The 18,830-nt window shown below is 35.8% G+C and overlaps 1 protein-coding gene across 3 annotated transcripts in view; it reads right to left on the bottom strand.

Moving 5' to 3' along the window:
* Window positions 1–325: 325 nt before the first annotated feature.
* Window positions 326–18,830, bottom strand: part of TAB2 (TGF-beta activated kinase 1 (MAP3K7) binding protein 2) — a 91,673-nt gene continuing 73,168 nt past the window's right edge. For all 3 annotated transcript variants that reach the window (XM_047732389.1, XM_047732387.1, XM_047732390.1), the window contains 4 exons: window positions 14,086–14,246; window positions 13,788–13,881; window positions 12,338–12,418; window positions 326–2,363 (listed from right to left, as the gene is read on the bottom strand). In XM_047732389.1, the coding sequence (XP_047588345.1) occupies window positions 2,221–2,363; window positions 12,338–12,418; window positions 13,788–13,881; window positions 14,086–14,246 (479 nt within the window). In that variant the 3' untranslated portion in view covers window positions 326–2,220. The remainder of the gene's footprint in view (window positions 2,364–12,337; window positions 12,419–13,787; window positions 13,882–14,085; window positions 14,247–18,830) is intronic.

Below are 18,830 nucleotides of genomic sequence, written 5' to 3'. Positions count from 1 at the left end.
GCCAAATGACCCAACGTGTCCTGGTTTCAACAAGATAAACTTAAAAAACTCAAAAAGAAACTAAAGGAAAAGCAGTAACTATGAAAAAACAATATTTGTCGTTTTTTTGTTTTTGTTTTTGGGCTCAGTTGAAGCGTGGTCACTCTCTTTCATTAGTTAAAAAGCTGGGGGGAACTGAGAACAATCCAAGAAATGCAGCTGAATGCTAGGATGTCACGAGAAGACTCTGGAGGATGAGTTTTCTCTGATTTCAATTAGCTATCAAATGTTCTGCTGGGGTATAACTTGTCTTCTAGCCCACAACTTTTAAAAACAAGTCACAAAATCCACATTAGAATATAAGTTTTTTTAATTTTTATAAATAACTTATCTGTTACAAAGATAGTTTACCCAGCTAAAATCACAAAACCATCAACTCAAGATATCCAAATTACGTTTTATTAATAAAACAAGTAAAAACTGATTTATCAATCTTCACATAGAACTGCAGATGAAGCTGAAAAACAAGGCCTAGTTTTAAAACAAAATGCATCAAATGTAAGGGCTTTGAGTCTATTTGTCTAATTAACTAGGATTGTCATATTTCTTCCCATATACAAGATGCAAAGCCTGGAAGTCAAGGCTCTGTATAGATCACCTGTAATAATCCTGCTTATTTAAAAAATATCCATTTGCAGACATTTACAATGGGTGACAGTCAACATTATCTCCTCCCTTTTGCTACGTTTCAGCACTTTCCTTAGCCTCATTCTCAGCACTGACATATAATTTCATAATTCTGTTTTTAAAAGGCATACTGTTCTTTTTCTCGATTTCATTTAGTTATATACATTCCCGATCATCTGAATATTTATTTTCCTTATAAAAATATATAATCAAAATAAAGAGATGCTTGAGGTTGCTTCAGTGTTCAAGTTTGCTTGTTTTTCTTTTTTCCAGCTTTCCTTCAGTTGTCCTAAATATGACTAGCCTCATTTCATAAATACACATGATACTGCCACCAAGTCAGGTTTAGAGATGGACTGCCCCGACAGGAAAGCGTTTAAACTTCTCCCGGCATCGGGACGGTAGGTACTGCTGCTGTTGCTGGTTTCTGAGAACCGTACCTTCCCCATAGTGATCTCTTGCGGAGGTTCTGTGGGACACCAGGCAGACGAAGCAAGCTTAACCTCGGTGCTCTGTCAGCTCTGTCATTAAAAATGCCTTTTGTTTCAAGCTTCCCTGTGGAAGGTCAGTGAGCTGCGCCACCCACTGCTCAAGTCGGCAACGGAGTGTGACTGAGAGACCCGCGGCCAGTAGCACTTCCTGCAGGTCAGCGCGCAGCGTCTGCACGTCTTCACAGAACGTCGGCACTCAGGAGGGCAAAGTACAGAGTGAGTGGAGGAGAGTTATTTTGGGCACAGTTTCATTAATGCTTTTTTATTTTAAGGCACTGCTTCTCTCAGGTAAGGCTTAAAAAGAGACATGATCGTGCTTAATCACTAACAGGAGAAAAGAAAATTAGTTAACAAAAGACTATTACGCTATACAAATATAAGAAAATAATAAGAAAAGAAATCACTTAAAGCAGACTCGAGAGATCTGTACAGTAGGAAAAGCTTTGGGACATTTCACTGCATGTTTGTACAGACAATGCATGCTGCTTTCCTTTTCATCTTTAGACCCCAGATGCTGGCTTCACAGAGTGGAGACGTTTTCAGGGAAGACAAGGACGAGGCCAAGAGTACCACAGATTAACGAAGTTCTTCCCCTATCCGTTGGCACCATGCGGCAGCAAACAGTTTTTAAATAGTTAAACCTTATTCCTTTTCTTCATGTTTGTAGTGTTTCACCGAAAGCTTTAAAAAAAAAAGCCATCGTTCTATTCCTTCCTCTTGTCAAAATTCAGTAGTGACATGAGGGGGAAAAGGTACTGGGCACACCTGGGCATGAATATACCGAGAATCATCCTCAATGGGCTACTGGTAACACTGTACATGGTTAGGCAGCGGGCAACCGAGTCTCTCAGCAGATTCCCTTTCATGTGATGAATTTCAACTGCCCACGACATTAGACTGAGGTATTATTAGCTCTGTGGGTTGACATTTAACATTAGCACAACACCATCTCGTCACACCTTCAATTTGACAAAAATCCTACGTAGCAGTGAAACTTTTCCCCTGATGACAGACTAGTTTCTGGAACTTCTGGTGTGGTTTTAGGGCTAAAGGGCCTTTTGGCTCAGAAATGCCTTGGCATCTCACACTGTTCACAGCGGATTAAGGCTGGATGGTTTAAAAAAGTACAGGCAGTACAATTCCACTGAGCCCCCTCATCATCTTCTGTGTCTTGAGTCTTTGGTGTTTTGATGGTGGACCTTTGATCTGTAAGGAGGCAAAAGAATTGTTTTAGAAGCAAACAATTGCAAAATCGTAAATTACTGGCAACTTGAAACACCATTTGGGCCACACAGCACTAAGCAGCCTGTTGACCAATGAGCGTCCAGCGGACACTGACACCCACACCTGATCCACACCCGCCTCCAGCAAGCTGGTGCTTCTCCCCTGGGGAACACAGACACAGACATGATGGGGTCACCTCACTGCCTCCTTCGGGGGGAAAAGAGCATCATTTTCTCCAGTTGATAGCAGGAGAAAAGGGAAATCAACTCATGGGAACCAACAGCAAAGATTCCCATAATGTCACCTTAGGACTGTGAAAAGGTATCCTACCACCATACTGACAGTAAGTCTGTGTCTCATTAAAGTTAGATTTTCGTTCCCCACTGATGAAGAACTTATATTTCTGTTTTCTACCAGGAGTGGACATTTTTGTTAAATATTCTCTACTTGCTAAAAAGGTAAGCTGTGAACAACACAAATAAAAATAGAAAGATGAGCTAATTTCTGAAATCTTAACTATATCTCAACAATAGATTTGGAGAAGTTTATCAGCGTAAAAATTCTACCTTTGTTTCTCATTTTATTTTAAAATCATATTTATTACAGAACAGTTAGAAAGAACCCTAGATTGAGGTTTGTGAGAATGGAGTTCTGCTCCTGACTCTGCTACTCACTCTCTCACTTTTCTCTTCTGTGATCTTAGATAAACCACACACCCTTCAGGTCTAACTATTTCCTATGAAGTGAAGCTACTGCAGCTTTAAGACGCCGAAGTTCCAGAGTGTGTGAAAGGATTAATGTATCTTAAATTTAAGGAATGATTACATTCCTCCAAGGTTGTGTCTAAGATGAAATTACATTTATGAAACTACTTTTTTGGAGGGAGGATCCCATTAGAAATTCAGGATATTATTCCTACAAATTAGTTTGGGGAGATTTAAAGTAAAAGGAGCATGCACTGTTGGAGCTCTCAAGGTTTACAATGTAAAGACTCAAACTATGTTAAGACATTGTATACTAATTTGCAAATTACACCTACTCTACTGAGTTGGTAACTAAATGATATCTTTTCTGATAATCTATAAGAAACTCACTATATCTAGCAGGCAAAATAGAGGAAGTCAAGCTTTTGTAACAAATGTAAAATAATTAAGAGAGAGATGTTTGGTATTCTGTCCCATTATTTTTTAAAAAATGTATATTTTAAAATTATTGGAAAGAGAGATAGGGTAGACTCCCTGCTGAGCAGGAAGCCCAACGTAGGGCTCAATCCCAGGACCTAATCCAGGACCTAGAAATCAATGAACTGAAATGAAGGCGGATGCTTAACTGACTGAGCCACCCAGGCACCCTTCTGTCCCCCTTTAGCAGCATCTTATTTACTGATTAGTCTTAAGGAACACTTTATTGCAAAACTTTCAACTTTAGGCACTGTTCACAATTTTTAGGGATCATGACACTTTTTGCCACATTCAAGAGCAACTTGAGAATGCTATTTTTAAAATAAAATAATTTTTTTGAGTAATATAATTGAGTAATAAGAAAATATCTAAGGCATATCTAAGTAAAAATATTGGAAAAATTGAGACTCTGACAATACTAGTTAATATTTCTTAAGCCATATTAAAATAGTTAAAATTTTGTTTTGACTTTTTACCATATAAAATGATTTTACATTTCATACCTGGGAAACATTTTATGGACTGATTGTTTTAATTTGGGGCTCCATCCTACTTCCTACAATTTTGGTCTCACTTAGATGTTAGAAAATATTCCTACCTGGCACATTTAAAAAACTGTCTACCTTTTCTACTTAACTACAAAGGTTTTTAGGAAGGTAGACCATTTCTATGAATACTTTAATCTATTATTAAATATCAGCACCTTCTTCATTATTGAAGTAATATCCAAGGCAATCAATAGCTAACATATACTTTTTTTTTTTTTTAATGAAAAATCTCCAATGCTTTTCTTATTGCACAATCTCATTTGCTGGTTAAACTTACAAATCTTTTTATTAGAGGTATTCGGAAACCAGAATTTAAGAGGAAGTTAGACTGCAAAGGTTGGCTTGTGATTTCCACAGTAATTTTAGCTATTTTAAAAAAACAAAACACTGCAGTGTAAAGCAGAAATGCAAAATCAGTTCTAATTAAATAAATCTCTATAAATGAAACTAATAATTCTTTATTTTAGCTGAAGGCAAAGTGTTTGATTCTATATTTCTCCAAAATAGCATAAATAGATAGAAGCACACAAAAGCTTCTATCTTTTGTGGAAAAGCTTTTAATAGATTTTTTTCTTGTTTTCCTTTTTTGGGTAATAATTACTATATTTCAAATTTGACATGTTATAAACCTTTAAAGTTGAAGTATAGTTGACACACAATGTTATATTAGTTTCAGGGGTACAGCAGAGTGATCCAATAATTTTATACACTATACAATGCTCACCATGATGTAGTTACCATCTGTCACTGTACAGAGTTATTACAATATTATTGACTATATTCTTTCTCTATGCTGTACTTTTTATCCCTGTGACTTAATCTATTTTATAACTGGAAGTGTGTACCACTTAATCCCCTTCACCTACTTCCCCTTCTCCCCACCCCAGTGACCATTAGATTGTTCTCTGTATTTATTAGTCTGAATCTAAAACAGATGTTGTTGTTTGTGTTGTTGCTGTTGATTTTCTGGATTCCACATGTAAGTGAACTTATATGGTATATTATCTCTGTCTTATTTCACTTAGCATAATACTGTTTAGGTTCATTCACGCTGTTGTGAATGGAAAGATTTCATTCTTCTTTATGGCTCAGTAATATTCCACTGTGCACACGTGTGCGCACACACACACACACACACACACCCCATCTTCTTTATTCATTCATCTATCAATGGACACTTAGGTTCCTTCCGTATTTTGGTTATTGTAAATAATGCTGCAAAAAACATAGGCATGCATGTATCTTTTCAAGCTACTGTTTTCATTTTCTTTGGGTAAATATCCAGCAATGGAATTACTGCACTGCATTCTAATTTTTGAGGAACTTCCATACTGTTTTCCACAGTAGCTACACAAATTTAAGTTTCCACCAACAGTGCACAAGGGTTCCCTTTTCTCCACATCCTCATCAGTACTTTGTTATTTCTTGTCTTTTTTTTATTGTTTTAAGATTTTTTTGTCTTTTTGATATTAGCCACTCCTGACTGATGTGAGGTGTTATCTCAGTGTAGTTTCGAATGGCATTTCCCTTTATGATGAGTGATACGAGCATCTTTTCATGTGTCTGTTGGCCATCTGCATGTCTTTGTTGGAAAAATGTCTATTTAAGTCCTCTGCCCATTTTAAAATTGGATTATTTGGGGGTTTTTTTGGTGTTGAGTTGTAGGAGTTCTTTATATATTTTAAATATTAGTCTCTTATCAGATATATCATTTGTGAATATCTTCTCCCATTCAGTAGTTGCCTATTTGTTTTGCTGGTGATTTCCTAGCTATGCAAAAACTTTTTAGTTTGACAATTGCTTTTGTTTTCCTTGCCTGAGGAGACATATCTAGAAAAATGTTGCTAAGGTCAATATTCAAGATACTACTGTCTATGTTTTAAGAGTTTATGGTTTCAGGTCTTACCTATAGGTCTTTAATCCATTTTGAGCTTATTTTTATATATGATATATGTGGTCCAGTTTCATTCTTTTGCACGAAACAGTCTAATATTCTCAATTAACTGAAGAGACTGTTCCCCCCCCCCCCCCCCCCACTTACTTTGTTGTAGATTAACTGATGATTTAAGTGTGGGTTTACTTCTGGGCACTCTATTCTGTTTCATTGGTCTATGTGTCTATTTTTGTGCCAGCACCGTATCTTGAAATCTGGGACTGTGATACTTCCAGCATTGTTCTTTCTCCAGGTTGCTTTGGCATTTGGGGTCTTTTGGGTTCCATACAAATTTTAGGCTTATTTGTTCTAGCTCTGTGAAAAATATCATTGGTATTTTGGTAGAGACTACACTCACTCTCGGTGTAGATTGCTTTGGTAGTAGACATTTAACAGTGTCAGTTCTTCCAATTCATGAGCATGGTATATCTTTTCCATTTGTTTGTGTTGTCTTCAATTTCTGTCATCAATGTCTTACAGTTTTCGGAGTACAGGTATTTTTTCCTCCTTGGTTAAATTTATTTATAGGTATTTTAGTTTTCTTTGATGCAACTATGAATGAGATTGTTCTCTTAATTTCTCTTCTGCTACACTGTTGTTAGTGTATAGAAATGCAACAGATTTCTGCTTATTAATTTTTGTGTCCTGCAACTTTACTAAATTCATTTATTAGTTCTAATAGTTTTTTTGGTGGAGTCTTCAGGTTTTTCTATATATAGTATCATGTCATCTGCAAATAGTGACAATTTTACTCCTTCCTTATCAACTTGGATACTTTTTCTTTTCTGATTGCTGCAGCTAGGAACTTACAGTTGAATAAATGTTGAATAAAAATGGCAAAAGTGGGGATCCTTGTCTGCTTCCTGATTTTAGAGGAAAAGCTTTCAGTTTTTCACCAGTGATTATTATGTTAGCTACAGGTTTACCATATATGGCCTTTATTTTGTTGAGGTATGTTCCCTACAAACCCACTCTGTTGAGTTTTTATCATGAAGTAATGTTGAGTTTTGTTAAATACTTTTTCTGCATCACTTTGTTAATGTGGTGGTGTATCATGCTGATTGTAGTCAAATGCTCTACCCGAGCTATACCCCTTTTTTCATGCTGACTGATTTGCAGATATTAAATCATCCTCGTGTCCCTGGAATGAGTCCCACTTGATTGTGGCAGATGATCCTTTCCCTGTGTTGTTGAAATGCATTTGGTAATATTTTGTTGAGAATTTTTTGCATCTATGTCCATCTGGGATTCTGGCCTATAATTCTCTTTTTTTGGTAGTATCTTTGTCGGTTTTGTTTATCAGGGCAATGCTGGCCTCGCAGAATAAATTTGGAAGTCTTCCTTCCTCTTTTATTTTTTGTAATAGCTTGAGAAGGGCAGATACTAACTTTTCTTTAAATGTTGGCAGAATTCACCTGTGGAGCCATCTGGTCCTGGACTTTTGTTTGATTTTTTTTTGATTCTGGATTCAATTTTGTTACTAGTAATCAGTCTGTTCAGATTTTCTATTTCTTCCTGATTCGGTCCTGGAACAGTGTTTATTTCTGGGAATTTATCCATTTCTTCTAGGTTGTTAAAGTCTTGGCATAAAACTTTTTATAGTTATCCCTTATAATCCTTTGTATTTCTGTAGTATTGGTTATTATTTCTCCTGTTTCATCTTTTATTTATTTGAGCCCTCTCTTTTTTCCTGATGTGTCTGGTTAAAGGTTTATCAATTCTGTTTATGTTTCTGTTTTCATTGCTCTTTTCTACTCTTAGCTCTATTTTTGTTTATTTCCACTCTGATCTTTATTATTTCCTTTCTTCTACTAACTTTGGGCTTTGCTTGTTCTTCTTCTAGTTCCTGTAGGTATAAAGTTAGATTATCTGAGATTTTTCTTGTTTCTTGAGGTATGCCTCTATCACCATAAACCTCCCTCTTAGAACTGGTTTTGCTACATTCCAGAGAATGTGAACCTGTGCTTCCATTTTCATTTGTCTCCAGGTATTTTTTGATATCCTCTGTGATTTCTTCACTGATGTACTGATTGTTAAATATGTTGTTCAGCCTCCACATATTTTTTTCCCCCCAATTGTTCCCTTGTAATTGACTTCTAGTTTTAGAGCACTGTGGTTGGAAAGATGCTTGACATGATTTCAGTCTTCTTAAGATCATCGAGACCTGTTTTGTGGCCTAACATGTGAACTCTCCTGGAGAATGTTCCATGTGTACTTGACATTATATATTCTGTTGTTTTTGGATGAAATGCTCTTTATCTATCTGTTAAGTCCATGTGTTCCAATGGGTTGTTCATAAGACACTGTTTCCTTATTTTCTGTATGGAAAATCCCTCCATTGATGTGAGTGTACAGTTCAAGTTCCCTACTATTATTGTATCACTATCAATTTTTCTCTTTATGTCTGTTAATATTTGCTTCATATATTTAGGTGCTCCTTTGCTGGGTGCATAGAGATTTACAATTGTAATATCCTTTTGTTGATCTCCTTCCTTATCATTACATAATGCCCTTTTTTGTTTCATTACAGGCTTTGTTTTAAAGTCTACTTTGTCTGATGTAAGTGCTGCTACCCCAGTTTGTTTGCTTCAATCTGCATGGAGTATCTTTTTCCATCCCTTTCTTTTCAGTCAGTATCTTTAGGTCTGAATTGAGTCTCTTGTAGGGAGCATATAGATGAGCCTTGTTATTTTACCATCCAGTCACCCTATCTCTTTGACTGGAGGATTCAGACCATTTACATTTAAAGTAATTACTGATAGGTATGTACTTATTGCCATTTTGTTGTTTTCTGGTTGTTTCTGTAGTTCTTCTATGTTCCTTTCATGTGTTGATGACTTTCTTTAATGTTATGCTTGGATTCCTTTCTCTTTATTTTTTGTGTATCTATTGTAGGCTTTTGATTGGTGGTTACCATGAAGTTTGTATGTAACATCCAAAGTATATAGCAGTCCCTATGAAGCAAATGATCACTGCAGTTCAAACACACTCTAAAAGGACTACATTTTTACTTTCTCCTCTGTGTTTTATGTAAATGTCCTATTTTATGTCTTTTTATTTTGTGAGTCCCTTAATTTTTTTTAAGATATAGTTGAGTTTACCACTTTTTTCTTCATACTAAGCTTTATAAGCAATTGATCAACTATCTTTACTATATGTTTGGTCTCACCTGGAAAATTTTTTCATTTCATTATTTGCTTATTTCTAGTTATGGCCTTTTCTTGTCCCTTTAACATTTCTTATGAGGCTGGATTAGTGGTGATGGACTCTAACTTTTGTTTATCTAGGAAACTCTAGCTTTCCAATTCTAAATGATAACCTTGTTGAATAGTATCTTGGTTGTAGGTTTTTTTCCTTTCAGAACTTTGAATATATCATGCCACCCCCTCTGGCTGCAGCTTCTGTTGCAAAATCAGCTGATAGTCTTGTGGGGTTTTTCTTTATATAAAACTAGTTCCTGTTCTCTTACTGTTTTTAAGATTCTCTACTTTTAATCTTTGACATTTTAATTCTGTGTCTTGGTGTGAACTTCTTTGGGCTCATCTTTTTTGAGACTCTCTGTGCTTCCTGAACCTGGATTTATGTTTCCTTCCCCAGGTTAGGGAAGTTTTCAACAATCATCTCTTAAAATAAGTTTTCTGCCCCTTCCTCTCTCTCTCTCCTCCTTCTAGGACCTCAGTAATGTGAATGTTATTATTCTTGATGCCCCAGAGGTCTCTTAACCTGTCCTCATTTGTTAACATTCTTTTTTCTTTTTGCTATTCAGCTTGGGTGCTTTCTATTACCCTGGCTCTAGATAATTGATCGGTTCCTCTGCACCCTCTAATCTGCAGCTGATTCCCTCCAGTGTATTTTTTATTTCACTACTTGTATTCTTCAACTCTGATTCTTTTTATATTTTTTATCTCTTTGTTGAAGTTCTCAGTGAACTCAACCACTCTTCTCTCAAGTTTGATGAGCATCTTTATGATCATTACTTTTAAATTCTTTATCAAGTAGATTGTTTGTTTCATTTAGCTCCTTTTCTGAATTTGTTTGTAGCACATTCCTCTGTCTCATTTTGTTTGACTTTCTGTGTTTGTTTCTATGAATGAGGCAATGGAGCTACCGCTCCTGGTCAGGAAGGAGAGGCGCTATGTAGGAAGGTCCCTGTATAGACTGCATGTGCCTGGCAGCTTTGTCTGGCTGGTGGTAGCTGTAGGAAGTGTGAGCTGAGTCTCATGGTACTCCATGAAGGGATGCCCTGGTAGGATGGCTGGAGCTGCACTGGGTATAGGCTAAGGGTGCACTAGTGTGCACTAGTGCACTGTGGGCCACCTTGGTGGGATGGCCAGAGCTCAGGTGGGCACGGGTACAAGGGGCTATTTTGGAAGGATGGCTGGAGCTAATGGGGGGGGAAGAGGCATAAGTCCTGCTGAGAGGGTAGGCTGGCTACAGTGACTAGACTCTGCTCCCATTTATGTTATCAAGGAGGTGGGAGAAGGTAAACATGGTGCTTGCTTGCACTTCTGACTCCAGAGTAAGTTCTAGCAGTTCTCAACACCGTTTGGTAGAAGCTCTAGAGTTGGTGTATGGGTTTTCTTCACTAATATGTCTCCCTTTATTTTATTTTTTTAAAAAGATTTTTATTTATGTATTTGAGAGAGAGAGAGAGAGCCAAGTGGGGGTGGGGCAGAGGGAGAGGGAGAAGACTCCCCACTGAGCAGGGAGCCTGATGTGGGATCCTAAGACCCCAGGACCATGACTGAACTGAAGGCAGACACTTAACCGACTGTGCCACCCAGGTGCCCCTCTAGTTGCCCTTTAAATCACAGCTTTTTTGTTGGTGGGGGGGGCAAGGTGGGCAGATCTGTGCATGGGTCCCTCAGTGCTCTCTCTCTGTCTGCAGTTCACAGTGTAGGGGTTGGGGTTCCCACGGTTACTGTGACTCCATCTCTCCTTCCAATGGCTATGTGGTCCTTCCACCCTTTATTATGCAGAAGCTGTTTAATCAGCCCTCAGTTCTTCAGGAGGAACTGTTCTATATGGAGGTGTAGATATGGTATGTCCATGGGAAGAGGTGGGTTTAGGTTCTTCATATGACACCATCTTGGATCCCTCCCCTTGACATATTATAAATTTAAGGAAAGGCTTCCATCTGTGCTTTCTACTGTTCTAGCTTTTCTTACTTTTTATCACCATGAAAAACTTCACACTTATATATAGAGCATAGTGAAATAAACCCTCATGATGTTATCCTGCTTCAAACTGTCAAGACCAATCTTAAGAATTTCATCTATTTTCCACGTAACCTCCATATACTTTCTCCTACACTCAACACGTAAGTAGTAGATTATGCTGAAGCAAAACAGGAAATCTTTTCATAAGAAAAAATCCGTTAATTTTTGAGAGAGTGAAAAGATCATATTAAAGTATCTCTCATTCAGAGTCTGGAAATACCCACTTTGCCTATTTTAAGGAGGTAGGTTATGCCACTGTTCTCTTTATCCCTTTATTCAATTAAAGTCCAAATGGCATCTAGTATTTTAACCACTGCTTACTGTGACAAAATAATCTCACTTTCGCTCTTCTGTAATAATAGTTCACTGTGTTCCACCTATCTATGTTTAGAAATATTAAACAAACAAACACACCATGAAGATACGGCTAGTCCTAATTGAATTATATTTAAACAAAAATGAGGGAGTGGAGAGAACAGGATATTGAATGAGACTGCGAAAAGTCTGGTAACAAACCAAAGAGTTAGTAACATACCTATTGTTTCTCATTTCTCTATTTTAATTCCTAGAGTAAAAAAATCCACACACATATTTTGACATACCTTCATTACATGTGTATACAAATCTGATTACCAATGATGTAAAATGATAGTAGGTGATAATTTTCAAAAATCATTCATTTGAAATTCAGAGTATTGTGATTATACACAATTATACATAAACAAAATACTCATGAAAAATACACTTCCCTAAAGTATTGTTCTCATCAGTTATCTAAAATTTTAAAGAGTACGAATTTTGCTGATTATTTTTTTCCCAAGACTTGCTATTTTAGGAGTATATAATGAATCCTAAGGACATGAATATTACTTTTAAAGAGCTAAGTACATTACACTTCTGCATGCTCCCCCATCCCCAGCATCTAAGTGAAAATAAGCAACTATCTTCCTAATGAATTCATCCACGAATGCCAAAGTTGGAAGCACTTATAGAATGGAAGGCTGCTAAGAACAAAATTTTCTAAAATCTTGGTTTTCAAAATGTAATGGTTTTCACACATAATGAATACACTAACCTTTGGGTTTTGGTGGCACAGGACCTACAAATCCAATATTGTCATAAAAGTTATGAATAGCGCTGGGATTAAAATGTGGTCCTGAAATATATAAAAAGTAAATGTATCAATGTTTATAGCTCAAAAATATTTAATTTTATTTTTTTAAAAAGCAAATATTTTCTTTCTAAAAAATGTCACAGTATAAATAGAAGAAATGCTTTCATTTATTTTGTACCTCTAATCTCAAATTACATGTAAGGATGTCAAAACAGCTGAGGAAGGTATAATACAGTACTCACAAAAGAAGTTTAAGTGGTAAACGGGGGAAGAAGTCAAACTTAACTGTTAGTAAGACAGTAACAGAATTACAACTAGACCACTGTTCTATGTGCCAAGTTAAAATAACTTCCAATTTAACAATTTAAAATATAATTTCAAATGATCAAACATGATCTTAAGCAACTAAATAAATAGCTTGGCCCCAAATAAATATTAAAAACTTTGCACTAATTAAATATAATGGTTCAGATGACAAAAGGAATAAGTTAAGAATTATGGTTGCTAGATCAGCACTAAATTCCTTTTTCTCGCTTTTTAAACTACGGCATCTTCAGAGAGTATTTCAAGATACATGACTTATGGAGGTTTTAAAAGAAAATACAACATTATCGTCTTTCAACTTGATGGATTTTCAGCACACATTTAAAAAGAGTAATTAAGGACTTCTTTTTTGTTGGTTTCCTTCTCTTATCCTGTCTTTTCCATTTCATATATTTCTATTACTTCCCTAACTTCAGCATTAGGTTTAAGTTATAAAATTTCCTGTTAGTTGTCTACGGAACTGACTTCTGACTTAAATTGTCAAGATTTTTTTTGCTACAATAACCAACTACTGCTTATCAGGAATAGCTCAAATTTTTATAATAAGCTATCCTTGTTCTAAAATGTGTAAGCCACATTTTTATTCCCTTCTCTGTTTTATCAATTAAGAAAATGCCATTAGGGTGGGGATGCCTTTTTAACTATGTTCTTAAAAGCATGATTCTAAAAAAAAAAAAAAAAGGCATGATAAAGCATGATTCTCAAAAGATAAAAGGAAATAGGAAAAAGACACGAGTACCTATATTTTAATCTTATTAAATATTATAAAAATATTATAAATATTATACATTCTACTAATATTTAACAGCAATACTTTTGACAACATAGCCAAAATCACTGTCTTCCCTTAACATGAGAATAGAGGTTTGAATAATACAAATTTTATCAAATTATTCATAAGCCAAATACATAATTTCTTCTGGAAGAGGGGGCAGGGAGAAAAACACAATGGTTTTTAGTACTATCTGGCTCCAAAGTCAAACCTGAGACAATTTAAGATTATAACTGCTAAGTTTGTATTCAGCCACAGGAAAAGAGTTGGTAAATTAATACAATGAATTTCAGTTGAATATGCACTGAACTTTACCTCGGGCTTGAAAAAGATCAATTTCTTTGGTTAAGCAGTCAATGTCAATCTGGAGTTGTCTATTACAACTTCTCAACTGCTGCATTTCTTCGAGCTGAAAAATAATTCCGTGTGAGAAGGATCTACATTGAATTCTCTTGTTATTAGTTAAAAGTGGAGTTTGGCAGGGGAGGGTAAGGGCAAAGAAACAAGTATGAATTGAGAGCACTTCTAAAAAAATCAGATCAGCTTTTTACACTTACGACAGATCGCCTATTCTCATGTTTAAGCACAGAGGTCACAAGAGTTACAGACTTACTGAAGGTATTTGGGATATGGAATTTGATCTTTTCAGGCGCCTTCTAGTTAGATTATTTTCCATTTCATTGACCTCAGATTTTAGTTTATCCAGCTTTTTCTTTTGAATCTCAAGTTCTCTTTGAAGTCGTTCCATTCTGGCCTTCTGGTGTACCAACAGAGCTGCAACACATATTAGTAAACATGAGGACCCACCCACTTTAGTCAGTTAACCTTTAAGCAGCCTTGGGAAAACAAAACAAGTAAATATTTCTGCAACAAACAAGAGTATGCCAAGATACCTTAAAACAAACTATTCTGAGTTTAAATGTTTAAAATTTCAAAATTTTTAACTTGCAAATTATTTTAATTATTTAAGCAGACAAACATTGCTACTTGTTTAAAATTTTTTAAAAAAAGTGTTTGGATAAACCCACTTTCTGGCTAAGGACAGTATTTTTAGTAGCTATCACTTCTCTAAATGCTCCAGTCTAGTCAACTACTCTAGTAACTACTATTTAATTCACATCTGACCCCCTGAAAGGTTAAGACCTTCAACTCTAAGAAGCCTGATGTGTTGGACTCTGCTAAGGTATTCTAATATGAACACTTTGCGGACATTTTAAAAGGGAATGTGGGTTAAGCTAAATCCATTTTGATGTATGCAATAAATAAAACAAAGCAATTTCAATACATATAAATGTTATCATTAAATTGCTAATTTTTTTTAAAAGACAGAGTGCAACCATGTGAGCGGGGGTGGGGGATAGGGGACAAAGGGAGAGAGATAATCTTAAGTAGGCTCCACACTCAGTGCAGAGCCCGATACAGGGCTCAATCTCAAGACCCCAAGACCATGACCCTAGCTGAAATCAAGAGTTGGACACTTAACCAACTAAGCTATCTAGGCAGCTCCAAATTGTGAAATGTTAGTATTAAATTGTTCAAGTCACAAAGTAAAAACGATACCACTTAGAGAAATCACTCATATTTTGTGAAAATATTTTCCTAAGGTTTTGTTTTTTTTTTTTTTGAGAGAGAGAGAGAGAGTGCGTGCAGGCACAGGTTAAGGGGGAGGGGCAGAGGGAGAGAGAGAATTTTAAGCAGGCTCCATGCTCTACACAGAGCATGACATGGGGCTCGATCTCATGACCCTGAGGATCATGATCCAAGCTGAAATCAAGAGTTGGATACTGAACTGACACCCACGTTCCCTTATTTTCCTAAGATTTTGAAAGAAATAAATTATGTAAATCAGACTTGTAGCATGAATGATAAACTGCATGGGAAACTTTCTTAAGTGATAAAAATCAGTGTATGTTCTTATGATTAATCCTTGGACAACGTAAGCCTCCTTTTTGGGGTACTGGACTAGAAGTGAAGATAACCTGTGTCCACTTTTGTAAAAAGTCAGCTTGGGATGATTCTATCGTGAGAAAACAGGTGGATTTAGAAAAGTACAGTTAACAACCTTTAAAAATGAAAATTATTAAAATGAAAAACCCAAGTAGATTAAACAGATTAATGCTGAATAGTCATCTTCAATTAATCTCAAATTTTATGAATCTAAAAAATAAGAAAAAGACTATGGCACATTTGGGCTATTCAATCTAGCAGTGTATTCTAGAACCAGAATTGGGGTATGGAAGTGGGGAGGCTATTAGGCTCAAGTACTTCAAAATTAACCTTAAATGGTAGGTAATCCCACTCCCCCACCCCTGCCAAAATCTGACACTGTTATAATCCATAGATGCTTCATCTGTAATTCTCCTTTCTTATTTATTGGAAGAAATAAATACTAGAGCATAATGTTTCAAGTTTTAAAAACCACAGCGGATTCTTTTTTGATAAACACTAAAACACTGCTAACCTTTCTCCCATTTTATTTATTATTTATTATTTTTTTTCCTTTCTCCCATTTTAATACATATTTTGTGACTCCAGGGAGGTGTTTTGGAGATAAACATGGTCCTGGTTGAAAACTCACTGCGTGTCACTTTCCTATCAAGCTTGTTTTGTCAGGCTTTTATTCAAATTGGCTTATTTATGTGAACTGCAGTTTTATCCATCTATCTCCAAAATATAATTCTAAATAAGGGTTTGTTCATTCTCCTAAAAGAAGACGAGGATGTAGGCTGTTATTTTTTGACTGGGACACAAAGAGAAGAAAAGCTGGAGCCAGGACTGTAGTGAGAATGAAGGACAAGGCAAAGGAAGATGAGGAATAATATACTTTCCTTCATTTTACTGATAATGTGTCTCAAGTGGCATTATTTAGAAATTTGTTCAAATTTGTCACTATTTATAAGTAGCATTTCTTAAAATTAATACTCAAAAATTTCTCCCTAATGACTAAATCCTTCAATATTCTCTAATGACTAAATGATGGCTTATATTTATGCTGAAATTATAAAACAAGAGATACATTTGTGGTACTCTTCAATATTACATTATGAAGCAGGGATGAGAACAGATTTCCTAAGAAACTGAAACCCAACTTATAACACATTTGAGTGATCAAAATTTATATTTTAGGGCAGAGAGTGAACCACAGGGTGAGAAATTATTATGACAATTATCCCCAGGCTAATGATTTCTTTGGAGTGTCTGCCAGAAGCAAATGCAAACTGATTGTCAGCAATCCACTTCCACTACCAGTGAGCTATTACTAAGGGATCCATACGGAAAAATTGAAGAGAAGCTCTCAATCGAAAAGTATGACCAAACAAGAAAATGATCTACCATGAGAATCAATGGCCCAGAAAGAGCCCCACACTTAAACTAAAAGACAGGTTACAGAATAGGAAAAGAAATTTACAAATGATGTGTCTGATAAAGGGTTAGCATCTGAAAACTACAAAGAACTTATAAAACTCACCATCCCAAAACCAAATAATCTATCCAGTTAAGAAATGGGCAGAAGACATGAATAGACATTCTTCCAAAGAAGACATCCAGATGGCTAATAGATACATGAAAAGATGCTCAGCGTCACTCACCATCAGGGAAATACAAATCAAAACCACAATGAGGTATCACCCCACACATGTCAGAATGGCTAAAGTTAACACGGGAAACAGATGTGCGGGAGGATGCAAAGAAAGGGGAACCCTCTTACACTGTTTGTGGGAATGCAAACTGGTGTAGCCACTCTGGAAAACAGTGTGGAAGTTCCTCAAAAAGGGAGATTGCACTACTAGGTATTTACCCAAAGGATACAAAAATACAGATTCAAAGGGGGTACGTGCACCCTGATGTTTAAAGCAGCCTTATCAAGAATAGCCAAACTATGGAAAGAGCCCAAGTGTCCATCAACTAATGGATGAAGAAGCTGTGGTACACACATACACACACACCACACACAATGGAATATTACTCAGCCATCAAAAAGAATGAAATCTTGCTTTTACAACAATTTGGATGGAGCTAGGGTATGTATGCTAAATAAAATAAGTCAGTCAGAGAAAGACAAGTATCTTATTTTACTTAAATGTGGGATATAGGAAACAAATAGATGAACATATGAGAGAAAGAAGTGGATAGCAAAAAAAGACAGAGAAAGAGGGTGGCAAACCATAAAAGATCCTTAAACAGAAGGTCAGAGACACTTAAACAGAGAACAAACAGGCTTAATGGAGGGAGGTAGGTGGGGGATGGGCTAAGTGGGTGATGGGCATTAAGGAGGGCACTTGTGATGAGCACTGGGTGTTCTACGTAAGTGATGAATCACTGAATTCTACTCCTGAAACCAATATTACACTATATGTTAAACTAATAGAATTTAAATAAAAATCTGGAAAGGAAAAAAAAAAAAGGAAAAGTACCATAAACAACTCTAGAAATGAGAAATATAGTCAGTGAAATGAAAAAGTCAAACAGATGAAACAGCAGATTAGACAAAGTCAAAGACAGTTAGTGACCTGGAAGATAAATCTACGATCATTACCTAGACACACAGAGATAAAGCGACAGCAAACATTAAAGGGGTTAAAAAATCTCATGTAAGTCTAAAATGGAGTTCCAGAAGAAGATAACAGAAAAAATGGAGGAGAGGCAAAATTTAAAGAGATGCTTGCTGAAAATGTTCCAAAACTAAAAAAAAAAAAAAAAAAAAAAAAAAGAAATAACAGAATCCAGAAGATAATGCAATAATTTGATCATCTAGATTATCAGAGCATGGATGAATAAATACATTTTTAGATAAAGTTTAGGGGAATTTACCAACCACAGATTGCAGCTGAAAGAACTACTAATGTTTTTTGATAAGACGGAAATACAAAAGGAAAGAACAGATGAATAAATTCAAATAAAGTTCTAACTCTAAAACAATGGAGAAAGACCATGGCAGTGGGTGGGGTAGCATAAATTGCTTAGAAAAAAGTAAAACTAGAACCTTAGAAAATAACAAGAAATTGGAAATGTGAAGACCAGACAAGCATTCTAAGGTCTTAAAAGTATTTAGGAATACTCTCAAATGTTGCTAAACCAAATACACATGTTGGGGCACCTGGCTGGCTCAGTCAGTAGAGCATGTGATTCTTGATCTTGGGGTCATTGACCTTACGCCCCATATTGGGCGTGAAGCCTACTTAAAAAAAAATAAACACACATGTTAAATATTTAGGGATCACTACTAGAGAAAGCTAAATAGAATGCAGTTTCTAAATTAAAAGACCAAACAAAAGGAGAAATTATTATTATTATTATTATCTGGTTAAACTTAGATGGCAGGAAAGAAGGAAAAAAGGAAAAAAAAGAAAATAAAAA

This window comes from Lutra lutra, chromosome 6 (genome assembly GCF_902655055.1).
Source record: "Lutra lutra chromosome 6, mLutLut1.2, whole genome shotgun sequence".
Lineage (NCBI taxonomy): Eukaryota > Metazoa > Chordata > Mammalia > Carnivora > Mustelidae > Lutra > Lutra lutra.
This window is presented reverse-complemented; position numbering and strand designations above follow the sequence as displayed.